The sequence below is a fragment of the Pteropus alecto genome, unplaced genomic scaffold (genome assembly GCF_000325575.1).
Source record: "Pteropus alecto unplaced genomic scaffold, ASM32557v1 scaffold88, whole genome shotgun sequence".
Taxonomy (NCBI): domain Eukaryota; kingdom Metazoa; phylum Chordata; class Mammalia; order Chiroptera; family Pteropodidae; genus Pteropus; species Pteropus alecto.
The window spans coordinates 2845310-2857066 of NW_006494611.1; the positions used below are offsets into that span (position 1 = coordinate 2845310).

General features: G+C 52.5%; 2 protein-coding genes across 5 annotated transcripts in view; one reads left to right on the top strand and one right to left on the bottom strand.

Annotated features, from left to right (window-relative positions):
• VWA5B2 (von Willebrand factor A domain containing 5B2) overlaps positions 1-6742 on the top strand; it is a 12267-nt gene extending 5525 nt beyond the window's left edge. The window contains exons 9-21 of the mRNA XM_006925775.3: positions 1-119; positions 569-679; positions 760-968; positions 1054-1165; positions 1673-1858; positions 2711-2882; positions 2967-3265; positions 3771-3960; positions 4060-4416; positions 5203-5340; positions 5437-5520; positions 5600-5844; positions 5925-6742. The exon at positions 1-119 is cut by the window's left edge and continues 7 nt beyond it. Of these exons, the coding sequence (XP_006925837.1) occupies positions 1-119; positions 569-679; positions 760-968; positions 1054-1165; positions 1673-1858; positions 2711-2882; positions 2967-3265; positions 3771-3960; positions 4060-4416; positions 5203-5340; positions 5437-5520; positions 5600-5844; positions 5925-6473 (2771 nt within the window). The 3' untranslated portion in view covers positions 6474-6742. The remainder of the gene's footprint in view (positions 120-568; positions 680-759; positions 969-1053; positions 1166-1672; positions 1859-2710; positions 2883-2966; positions 3266-3770; positions 3961-4059; positions 4417-5202; positions 5341-5436; positions 5521-5599; positions 5845-5924) is intronic.
• Positions 6743-6808: 66 nt separating this feature from the next.
• Positions 6809-11757, bottom strand: part of ALG3 (ALG3, alpha-1,3- mannosyltransferase) — a 5404-nt gene continuing 455 nt past the window's right edge. The window contains exons 1-9 of one of the 4 annotated variants that reach the window (XM_015599977.2): positions 11075-11493; positions 9970-10069; positions 9725-9872; positions 9460-9620; positions 8854-8974; positions 8211-8416; positions 7992-8068; positions 7210-7354; positions 6824-7066 (exon numbers count right to left, since the gene is read on the bottom strand). In XM_015599977.2, the coding sequence (XP_015455463.1) occupies positions 6904-7066; positions 7210-7354; positions 7992-8068; positions 8211-8416; positions 8854-8974; positions 9460-9620; positions 9725-9872; positions 9970-10069; positions 11075-11090 (1137 nt within the window). In that variant the 5' untranslated portion in view covers positions 11091-11493 and the 3' untranslated portion in view covers positions 6824-6903. Of the gene's footprint in view, positions 7067-7209; positions 7355-7991; positions 8069-8210; positions 8417-8853; positions 8975-9459; positions 9621-9724; positions 9873-9969; positions 11496-11757 lie in introns of those variants that run through there. The other 3 variants (XM_015599976.2, XM_015599975.2, XM_015599978.2) reach the window with 3 other exon arrangements.

Genomic DNA, 11757 nt, shown 5'->3' on the forward strand with positions numbered 1-11757 from the left:
TGCTGAACCCCGTGCTGGTGCTGAGCTTCTGCCCGGACCTGAGCTCCAAGCATGGACAGCTGGGCACAGCTACACGGGAGCTCCTTTTCCTGTTGGATGGCAGCAGTTTAGCATACAAGGCCTGTGGTGGCACAGTGCGGGCAGGACTGGGGGTTGGATGGGGCAGCAGGTCTGAGATAGGCTGCAGCACAGACACACATCTGTACACACACACACACATTCTCTCTTTCTCATATTCACACAGACATCTGACTCTCCCAGATCAAGAGCCTCTCTCATACATAAAGTTACAGTCACACCTAATGTGAAACCCAAGTGTCATATACACCTCCAGAGTCACATACACAAATGTCTCTCACAAACACTCAGAGTTTCCCTCACACTCCCAGCTTCTCACTTGCAGAGTCTTTCTCACATACAGTCTCACACACACAGGGCCTCTCTCAGATTACTTCATCCAGGCCCTCATTTTACACACGGCCTGGAGAAGGCAGGCAATCTGGTGTCTCTTCCTCTCTACCAGTGCCCATAGGGCCCGTCTCACACTGTCCTCCCTGGCTCTCCTCAGGATGCCATTATTTTGGCTGTGAAGTCACTCCCGTCCCAGACGCTCATCAACATGGCCATGTTTGGCACATCGGTGCAGCCCCTCTTCCCAGAGAGCCGGCTTTGCAGTGATGTGAGTGTGGTCTGGGGATTTGAAGGCCTAGTGGAGATGTTTCAGCCCAGCATGGCGTAGCCTGTGCCTTCTCTTTCCAGGACACTGTGCAGCTGATCTGTGAGAGTGTTGAGACGCCACAGGCTGTGAGTGGTCCCCCAGATGTTCTGGCTGTACTGGACTGGGCCATGAGGCAGCCCCAGCACAGGACCCACCCTCGGCAGTTGTTCCTGCTCACTGCTGCCTCACCCATGGCCACCAGTACCCACCAAACCCTGGAGCTCATGAGGTGGCACAGCGGGGCAGCCAGGTATGGGGTGGGCAGAGACAGATGCCTGAGACTGACACCCCTAGGAGGCTTCTGAAGGTCACAGTTGCTTCCCTTCCTTCATCAGGTGCTTCTCCTTTGGGTTAGGGCCTGCCTGCCACCAGCTGCTCCAGGGTCTGTCTGCCCTCAGCAGGGGCCAGGCCTACTTCCCGAGGCCTGAGGAGAGGCTGCAGCCCATGGTGAGCCTGAGCCTGGGGCCTGTTCCCTACCCCTGGAAGTCCTCTCAAGTTACACTGAGCCTGAAACAACCCAATCAGGTCGTGGGGTCAGCCCAGGACTTCTCTACCATTCCGATCCCTATTCTCCCTTGGGATGCCAAAGGAGAGGAGCTGCCAGTGTTTCTGCCAGTGAGATTCTTCAAGAGGCTAAAGTTGGGAGGGGGGCACAGCCTCTGATCACCCTCAGGTATTATTCTCAGTTGTGTCCTGGTATTGTCATGTCCTTGATAAGGCTTGCCCCATCCATGTGGCACAGCTCAGGCCAGGAGCTTGACCAACCCTTGAGGATTGAGCACTCAGTCTCTTTGCTTGTTCTTACCCCCATTCCTTCCCATGACCCCAGCCTGACCCTCCTCCCCTCAGCCAGAGGCTGAGCAGATTGCATCAGGGGAAGGGCAGTCTTCCGGCTCAGTCGGCTGTGGGGCACTTTTCTCTCTCCCATGGCCTCCCTCTGGCCACTCTTTACAGCTGGTGCAGGCTCTGCGGAAGGCACTGGAGCCCGCTTTGAGCGACATCTCTGTGGACTGGTTTGTACCTGATGCGGTGGAGGCACTGCTGACCCCCCGGGAGATCCCAGCACTCTACCCTGGGGACCAGCTGCTCGGTTACTGCTCACTCTTCAAGGTGGACGGCTTCCGGCCCCGCCCCCCTGGGGTAGGCCTGGGCTGGGATTTGGGAAGTGGGGATGGCTGAAGCCCCTGCATCTCTTCCAAACCCTCCTTCCATTTCCTGTGCCTCTCTGCCAAACTCTACTATCCCCAGGACTCCTCAGAGATCACACTGGGCCCCCAAGGTGACTGCAGCCCATCCCCTCATGAGGTCTTCCACTGAGTTGTCCTGTAAAGTGTTGCCATTGGCTTTTACCAAAAGTCACTAAACTACACAGAAAACAGCTCCAGCATTTGCTGTGAGATTTTTGCCAAAACTTGCTCATTATTTCACACAGTGCTCTACAGAAAGCACCATCCGATTATTTCCTATAACATTCATGGACACCTGGAGCACAGTCTAGATGAAATCTCAGATCCCAATTCTGCCATGCACTAGCCATCGATTTTAGGCAAGTCACTTAACCTCTCTGGGTCCATTTCCTCATGCCGATTTTTTCCATAGGATTATTGTAATAAGAGGTCATAATATATGCGTTCTTGGTAAAATACTTGACACATAGTAGGAGTTTAAGAAATGATACTTATTTTATTATTTAAAGCTTTCTCTAGAAGAACTAAGCATACTTCCTCCTTTTTGATCACGAGAGATATATAATGGACTGTTTGCCTTTTTGCCTGGTTGCTAGGAAGATCAGGGCCAAACCTGAAGCTCAGTTACAGCAGCTATATCAACCCTATGATTAGCATTGATGCTTCCTCCTTACTTAGTACTGGGCTTTTATTTCTGCTTTATTAACTTTATTGCCTCTTGCAGTTAGCCATCTTAAATCCTGTTTAGAAAGAGGTAGTGTGTAACTACAATCATTTTTTTTCCTCAATGGTTATCCCTCTCTAGGGCCAAGAGCCTGGCTGGCAGAGCTTGGACGGCTCTGCGTTCCCATCTCCAGAGGAGGTGCCATCTGCCACCAGCCCTGGCACTGAGCCCACTGGAACCTCAGAGCCACTGGGAACAGGCACTGTGTCAGGAGAGCTGTCCAGCCCATGGGCTGCTGGGGACTCAGAGCAGAGTGAGTGCTGGGTGTATGTGTGTGGCAGTGTTAGAAGAGTAGGCAGTGGGAGAGGGCTGGGGTCCATTCTCCTGCCTCCATCAGGTACTGATGTTCTGACAGACCCAGTCACGGACTCTGGACCCAACCCCTCTTCTGACACAGCCATATGGCGCCGCATCTTCCAGTCCTCGTACATTCGGGAACAATATGTGCTCACCCACTGCTCTGCCAGCCCAGAGCCAGGCCCAGGCTCCACAGGCAGCAGTGAGTCCCCTGGCTCCCTTGAGGGCAGTGCCCCCCTGGATCCCCCTTCTCAGCAGGGCTGCCGAAGCCTGGCCTGGGGAGAACCTGCAGCATCCCGCTCCTGTCCCCTGCCTCCACCCCCACTGGCTTCAGTCAAGGTGAGAATCAGTCCACATCCATTTACTGTATCTCCAGCTAGTATTTATTGACCATCTGCTGTATGCCATACATTGTGCAGTGGTTACTATTAAATCTAGCTGAAGAGCTAAATGGGTAAATCTATAATGATGATACCATGCAACATACAGTGCTGAGCCTAGGGACATGGTGTTATGGGGGCTCAGAGTCAAAGCGACTTAACCCTGTCTGAGGGAGTAAGGAAAGAGCCATATATGGAAGAATAAGTAGCCAGGCAAAGAGGGAGACTACATGAACAAAAACAAAGACAAGCAACAACCTTAAGTGAGAAATAGGGTGTGGAATGAGATGACTCTGAGAAGGGGGCCAGAGGCCATAAGGAGCCTGGCCTTTCTCCTAAGGGTGGTGAGCAGCCATTCAGAGTTTCAGACAAAGGCATAGGTGACCAGTTGTATGTGTATGTGTATGTATGATGGCTGGGAGCTCTAGATTCCTTGACTAGTGGACCTGACTTCTCATATGCAGGTTGGGGCCTTGAGTGCTGAGGTGCTGGGCCGTCAACGTAGAGCAGCTCTTGCTGGCCGAAGCCTGTCATCACCCCCAGGCAGGGTGAACCCAGTTCCTGCACACCCCCGGCACCCCTCTCTGGGTACAGCACCAGATGAGCCAGGCCCTGAGCCAGGGCAGCAGCTGGGACAAGGCCTGGATGACTCAGGTAAGGGTTAGATGGGCAGCTGAATTCTGACACTAAGAAGGCCTTGGGGAGGTGGAGTCCAGGGTACCACACTGCCTGTTGCTGCCATTGTCTCCTCAGGAAACTTGCTCTCCCCAGCCCCAATGGAGTGGGACATGTTGATGGAACCACCCTTCTTGTTCACGGCTGTGCCCCCCAATGGGGAATCGGCCCCCGCAGCAATGCCACTGCCTCCCCAGGCTCCACGCTGCCATGTGGTGATCCGGGCCCTGTGTGGGGAGCAGCCTATGTGCTGGGAGGTGGGTATTGGGTTAGAGACACTATGGGGGCCTAGGGATGATGGCTCACTACCTCCATCACCCCCTGAAAGAGAAGGTGTTTGGGACCAACCACTCCATCGGCTGACAGCAGCTTCCGTGGTCCGGGACAATGAGCAGCTGGCTCTCCGAGGAGGGGCTGAGACCATAGCTGACTGGGGTGAGTTGCTGATGGGCCCACTCAGGGCCCAAGGAGCCTGTATGTGGAAGAGTGGCGGAGGTATAGGTCGGTGTGTTTGATCACTCCTATACCTCACATATAACGAGGTGGCTCACCCACATTGACAAGGGAAAAAAAATAAGCAGGGCAATGGGGAAAAAAAGGATAATAAAATGGAGTGGAGAATGAAGTTTTATTAAAGATGCAGACCATGAGGTTATATGCCTTTGCAACCTAGGACCCAAAATTGGCAAGCTTTTTAGCAGCCAACAGAGGGAAATGTGATCTTGTAATGATTCACAGTACCCATAACAGTTTTTAAAAATGTCATTCAGGAAGACTGTGAAAATCTAAGTTAAAATTTCAGTTCTTCAGTTGCACTAGCCATACTTCAAGTGCTTTATAGTCATATGTGACTAGTGGCTACCATATTGGATCATGCAGATATAGACTATTTCTATCATCACATAAAGTTCTATTGGCAGTAATGAAATGAGTGGACGGAAAAGGCACCAGTCAATGCTTCCTGAGTGGTATCCAGAATGTTGAATTTCTGGGTGACCAGGGGGCCTACCCTTGCTATGGGTTGAGGGTTCAGCCTAACCACTTCCTGTCAAAGTTGGGGAGTCCAAGCTGGTCCTGACCCTGAGAAAGAACTCCACTCTGTTCAAAAGTGGACAGAGGGAGCAGCGAGATTTTTTTCTATGAAGCCCTCTGTAGAGGGAATGCACTCTGTGATGGGAATGCACACCCTTCTGTTCAGCATACTGCTCCTTGGTTTCATAGGCCATGCCCGGAGGTCCTGGCTCCGAGCCCTTCAGACAAGCAAGGTCAGCTCTGTCCCCTCCTGCTTCACCTGCCCTGTAGCTGTGGACGCTATCACTAGGGAGGTCCTGCCCTTGGCCTTGCAGGTGCAGAGTTCAGGTAGGGTCCCACCCAGGTGACCTCTCAGGTGCTGGCCCTCACTTCATTGGCCACCCTCCCACACAAACTTCGGCCCTGTCTTCTGTGCCTCTGCAGAGCCAGCAGAGCCCTCAGGTACCCCTCCTGCCTCTCAGGGCCATCTAGACACAGCTCCTCTGCCCACCGTTGTCCACTCTAAAGGTAACACTCAAATCTGTGGAAATGGTAGGGAGCAATTGGGCTTAGGGACCACCACTGACACTGATTGGCTCCATTGCAGGGCTTAAGGGAGGCTCTCTGGCAGGTGGCTGGGACCTGGACCAAAATGGCAACTCCAAGTCTGCTATGGGGGACCCAGCGGCCCCCTCTGGAGGTCCTCACCACCTGCCCTCCCAGCCTCCCTGTAGGCTCAGCCTCGGCCTTGGGAAGGCCAGAAGCCCAAGCAGCCGTAGACTCTGCAACCCTAACATGGGCCAGGCCAGTGACCACAACAGTGAAGGCAGCAACCATGACTACCTGCCCCTGGTGAGGACTCGGGAGGTGGAGGGTGGTGTTGCCAGGCCGTTGTCTCAGCTCACTTCTCCCCCCACCTCCTCTCTCCTCAGGTACGGTTGCAAGAGGCCCCTGGCTCCTTCCGCCTGGACGCGCCCTTCTGCACGGCGGTGTGCATCCCACAGGAGCGCCTGTGCCGTGCCTCACCTTTTGCTGCGCACCGCGCCAGCCTCAGCCCCACCGCAGCCTCATCTCCCTGGGCACTTCTGGGACCTAGTGTCGGCCAGAGCGACAGTGCCACGGCCTCCTACAGCCAATCTCCCAGCTCAGGCTCCGAGGGTCCAGGCCAAGCAGACAGTGGGCGGGGCTCAGACACCGAGGCCTCGGAGGGGGCAGACGGGACTGGAGGCACTGACCTGCGGAGCCGGACCTGGGCCACGGCCGTGGCACTCGCGTGGCTGGAGCACCGCTGTGCCGCTGCCTTCGGCGAGTGGGAACTAGCAGCTGCTAAGGCCGACTGTTGGTTGCGGGCACAGCACCTGCCCGACGGCCTTGACCTGGCCGCCCTCAAGGCTGCGGCCCGGGGGCTCTTCCTGCTGCTGCGCCACTGGGACCAGAACTTGCAGCTACACCTGTTGTGTTACAGCCCAGCAAACATGTGAGGGCTGCCCATTGCTCGGCCTGCGCCCCTCAACACACTCAAGTCACTGCCACCCAGGCCAGGTTCTCGGTGCTGGGAAGGGGTAGGTTGGTGACAGCCTGCCCTCCACTGCTTCCATCCCCTTTCCAGAATCCTCTTGCCCCCACAGAAAGTGCCTGCGTGTGCTCTCTCCTGCTCCTCCCACCCTCCTGTTCCCTCTGAGCTCTGTGTAGTGCAGAAGGGGAGAGAGCCACAGTCCCCAAATCCTATGCAATAAAGTGCCTCTTAGGACTGGCTGCGTGAGTTCTTTATCTGTTGTATGCACGCCCCTCACAGCTTGGTCCAGGAACCTCTATGTAGGCTGCACAAAAGTGGACTTGGTAAGGTTTATTGGGAAAGTCTCACAGAGTCCATCTGCATCCAGGGTCCTGAGAATGGAGTAGAGGTGAATCTCAGTGGGCTTTCTTGCTGTGCTGGATACTCTTGGGGAAAGGCTGGGGGCCCAGCCAGAGCTGCAGCAAGATGACAGCATGGCATACATGCAGTGCAGCAGAGCTGCAGGATGTGGATGGATATGTGTTCCAGGAGAGCTCAATGAGCCCCAGCACCAGCAACCTGGAGATGAGAAATAAGCTCCAGGTTTCGTCCTGTTTCTGGGCCCCATACCTTCAGCTCACCCCCAGCCCCTCCGGGGTCATAGCCTTGGGATGAGGAGCTCTCTAGCCCTTCCCACTCCCCCAGGTTGTCCCAGATGGTACCTGAGCAGGTGTGTGAGCCGGCGTGCAGGCGTAGCCCACAGGAGGTAGGGCAGTGTGTGGAAATACCAGACGTAGAACTGGTAGTGGAGAGAACGGCTAAAGCAGATGCCAATGAAGTTGGAGGTGAAGAGGGTAGAAACTATCTGTATGCAGTGGTCAAGGCCAAGGGCAGGAGCAGAGGGGGTAGGAGTTGGGGTTAGGGGTGGGATAGGGGTAGGCAGGGAGGTTCCAAAGCAGAGGGGTAGAAGTTTTTGGGTCAGACACCCCCTGGCTCTGCTATTCTTAACTGCATACCTTTGGGGAAGTTTCGTAACCTCTCTGGACCTGCTCCTCAATCTAACTTGGGGACAGTAATACCTAGGGCCGTAAGGCCTAGTGAGTATCATTTACTAGCTGGGTAACCTTGGTAAATTACTTAACCTCTGAAAGCCTAATTCTGCCATCTGTAAATGATAATAAAAATATGTCCCTATATCAGGATGTCTTATAAGCTTTAAATATTAGAATATGTGTAAAGCTCTCAGCACAGCACCAGGCAGAGGGTGAGCACTCACAGTGCTAACTCAACAATATTTAGACTCGAGAAATAAAATATGCTTAAATATGTAAGTGTTTAGCAGAGTGCTTGGTACATAGAGTAGAAGCGCTGTGATGAACCCTGTAGCTATTACTGGTGCCTCTTTTTCCCTCCCCTAGTCACCAGCCATTTAGGGCTACCTAACCAGGGACCCCATCTACACCTAGAGAGGGCAAGACTTACCTTCCCATGATTTAAAGGATATGATTGGGTGTGAGGGGCTGGGGTGGAACCTTCCTTTTGGAGGGATCCTTCAGCAGTGACAGGATACTTTCCCCAGTCCTGGGGAGAAGTCGTTCAGACATTTATAAAGCCTCCATTATGGGCCAAGCTCAACTCACCTGCATGAGGTCAACATCTCCCCTAAGCAGCCCCTAAGGCCCAGGCCCCCAACTCTGCCCATGGCACTGCTCCCCTTTCTCACCTGTGCCACTTGCAGAGAACAAAGAGCAAGAGCATGATGAGGTGGGTGGCCAATAGTGCCAGGTGGAAGGCACGATGCAGGAAGAGGGCCTCGGGGAGGAAGCGCCAGTTCACTGTCCAGCGGAAGAGAAACTGGCGGCCAAGGTCAAAGGAGCGGGAAAGGTAACCGACAGGGTTCTCCAGCAGGAAGGGCAGCCCCAGCACCACCTGAGGATGGGTATGATGTCAGCAGAGCTGCTCAGGCTCACACTCAGCCTCATGTTAATCACTGAGCAGAGTGGGAATAGGGTGTAGGTCTCAGAGGGGCACTGATTCCCATCAGGAAGAACAAGAAAGCCAGCCCCTCTCACCACTCACCCTTACCCTAGGCCAGAGCCTGGGCCAAAGAAGCCAAGACAGGTAACGATACTGCTTTATATTGTGATTCACCAAGTCATAAATGGGCAGAGCTAGAAAAGCCCTAAGAGACGATATAGTTCAATACCCTTATTTTACAGCTAAAGAAACCAAAGCCCAGAAGTAGTGGCTGCCCAGCCCAGAATCAACTTCTGTCTCACGGTTTTGAGGAAGTCTCAAGGATGGAAGGAGGCCAGACAGAGTGGCCTCCCCTTCACTAAAAAGGAGAATGGGTGAGGCAAGAGTACCTGTAGGACAGCACAGATGCCCAGCTTGGGGAGGGCCCCACGGAGGCCAAATTGTGTGAGGAGAAGAAATAGTAACCCAGGCGCAAAAAGGAGCACGTTCATCTTCACAGAGACTGCCAGGCTAGGGTAGGTAGAAAAGAGGAAGGGAGATCAGCATCAGGGCCATGTATCCCAACCAAAGATGTCCCCCCCACCATCACCGTCACAGCAACTCTTCCCCTCCCCTGCCAGTAAGCTCAAGGATGGGGCCCACATTCAGAACTGCTAGAGGGAGGGTAAGGCAGCCTGGGAGGAGGCTGGAGGTAGGAACAGATACCTAGTCTCTATGTCCAGACCGAGCGAGCAAATATGTTTTGGGTATTAAGAATGTTCAATGACCAGCTCCAACAAGAGGTGCTGTCTGGAAGGAGAAGAGGATGGGGAGAGGAAGAAGTGTGTGTGTGTTGGAGGCCGGGTGGAGACTTTCTATAGATCCTGGACTCACCTAGTGGGGCCCTGACTGACCCACACTATCTGGCCATTCCTTTACTTCCTCTGCTGCGGAAAACTGGGGAGAAAGTGATGAAAATACAAAAAGAAAGGGGACCAGAAGGGAGGGATGTTGACCTGAAACAGCAGCAGCCCCAGCCCCAGCGCTGGGCCAGCAGAAGATTGATACTGAGGAACAGCAGCGCCATGGCCACTGGGTCATTGAAGAGCCGCAACACGAAGATGGAGTGGACACGGTAAGAGGCGCAGCACATGAAGAAAAAGACGAAGGGAGGTACCTGAGAGGTGGGCACAGTGGGGAGGTCAGCTCACCAACTTTGAGCCATCCCTACTCCTTGGCCCTCCCAGGTTGGGGACCCTGGTTCTGGTAGCACAGACTCACCTTGCAGGTCTGGTGGTAGATCAAAAAGACAAGCAGCAAGGTGGCCAGGTAGAGCCCAGCAAAGATGTGCTGGGCCATGCGGATGTCAGTGCCCTGGGCAGTGGCATAGTATAGCCCCATAAAGATGTACACAAAGCCAGCTGGGTACCTGGAAGATGAGAGGGAATGTGAGTCTGGGTCAGGCTACCCAGCCTGGTATCAAGTCAGCTCCTCATGTACTTGCTGAACTTCCTATCCTCACTCACACAAGAGGTCCAGTGTCACCCTGCAGTTGGGTATAGTCATAGGTGCCATTGATGACACCCTCCACCTCAGCCATGTAGGCCTTCCAGTCAATCTCTGTATCTGGAAAAAGACAAGATGGTGTGGTTACTTCCAAGTCCAGAACTTGTCTGCCCCCCACACTGCCAGCCCATCCAAATACAGAGTTCCAGCTCATTTTTAGGACTTCTATCACAACCCCTTACCTAACTGCCTACCAGACATCCTCTGGGTAAACCCAGGCACCTCACACTCAACATGTCTGTAATTGAACTCATAATCTCCTACTCCAAATTCGTTCCCCTTCCTGAGTTCCATGAATGGCGCCATCAACCTCCTAGCTGCCCAAGTCACGAATCTGGGTATCATCTTTGATACTTTCTTCTCTCTCATTTCCTACCCTCAACAACCATGTCCTGCCTATTCTTCATCCTATGTATCTCTACTATCTTATCCTTCTCTACTGTTACATACCTAAATGTGGACCTAACACAATCTCTAGCCTCAATGATGCAATAGCTTCCTAATTAGGCTACCAGCTTCCACATTTGCCCCACCACAATATATTTGCCACCCTGCAACCAGAGTTCTCCTTATAATAGAAATTATATCATGTGTCTACTTAAAACCCTTCAATGATTCCTCGAGGCTCTTAAGATAAAGACCAAACTCTTATTATTCTCATTTTCAGAGGAGGAACCTATAAATTATCGAGGTTAAGTGACTAGCTCAAGATCAGCCAGCTAGGAAGAGTAGAGTTGAAAGTGGAACTCATGGAGTCCTAAATTCTTAACCATCATGCTAACTATCTCCTTAACACAGCTTACAGACCCCTTCATGATATGGTCTCAACTTCTGTAATCTCATTTCTTAGTACTACCCTCACTTGCTCTAAGAAGAATTCTTTCACTTCCTCAAAGGAACCAGACTTTTGATTGGTTTTCGATACAGGATCCTTTCTGCCTAGAGTACTCTTCCCCTTCTTATTTCTTCAAATGGCTAGCTCTTGGCTTTCAAGGGGGAACTCCAGAAAGCCTTCTCTGACAAATTGAGTCTGGCTTAAGTGCCGTCTTGTGTCTTTTATATTACCTTGTTTTACTGTCATGACAAATATGATGCATTGTAATTTTCTGCTAACTTATCTTTGTCTGGGCCTACATATCCAAGTAAGAAATGTGTCTTTTTCACCACTGTATCCTTAGCACCTAGCATAGTGTTAGGCATATAATAAGCACCCAACAAATATGAATTGAATTGATAATCGTCTTTAGCAAGAAAGCCTCAAGCCCAGTGATTTCGGCCTGGAAAAAAGCCGCAAATAATGCCAAACAGACTCAAGTGGTCATAAAATGCCATCGTTGAGAAGAGACTTTCAAGATCCCAGAATTGAACAGATGAGAAAATTGAGATCCAGCAGGGGAAGTCATGTGTCCAAAGCCACAGAGACAAGTAGCAGCAGCAGCAGCAGCAGCTGTACATTAACTCGGACCCAGGTCTTCTGACTTCTAGGCTGGTTTACTTTCTTAGCTTGGAAGCTGGACGTTGCGAGCAGAGGGCCAATCTCTAGGGTCGTCTCTTCCGTCATAGAGGAGGAATTAAAATAGGGTTTGGTTTTCTGTGGAGCAGGCTTGCGACGTGGGTAAAAGGTATGAGTCTGCAAGTGATGACTGAGTGGATCAGGGGTCTGGTTTGAGCTCCAAATCTGAGGGCAGGTTTGAGTGGGAGTTCGAGTTCAGGTCCACCTCCCTCACTCCTCTCCCCTCCCCTCCCCT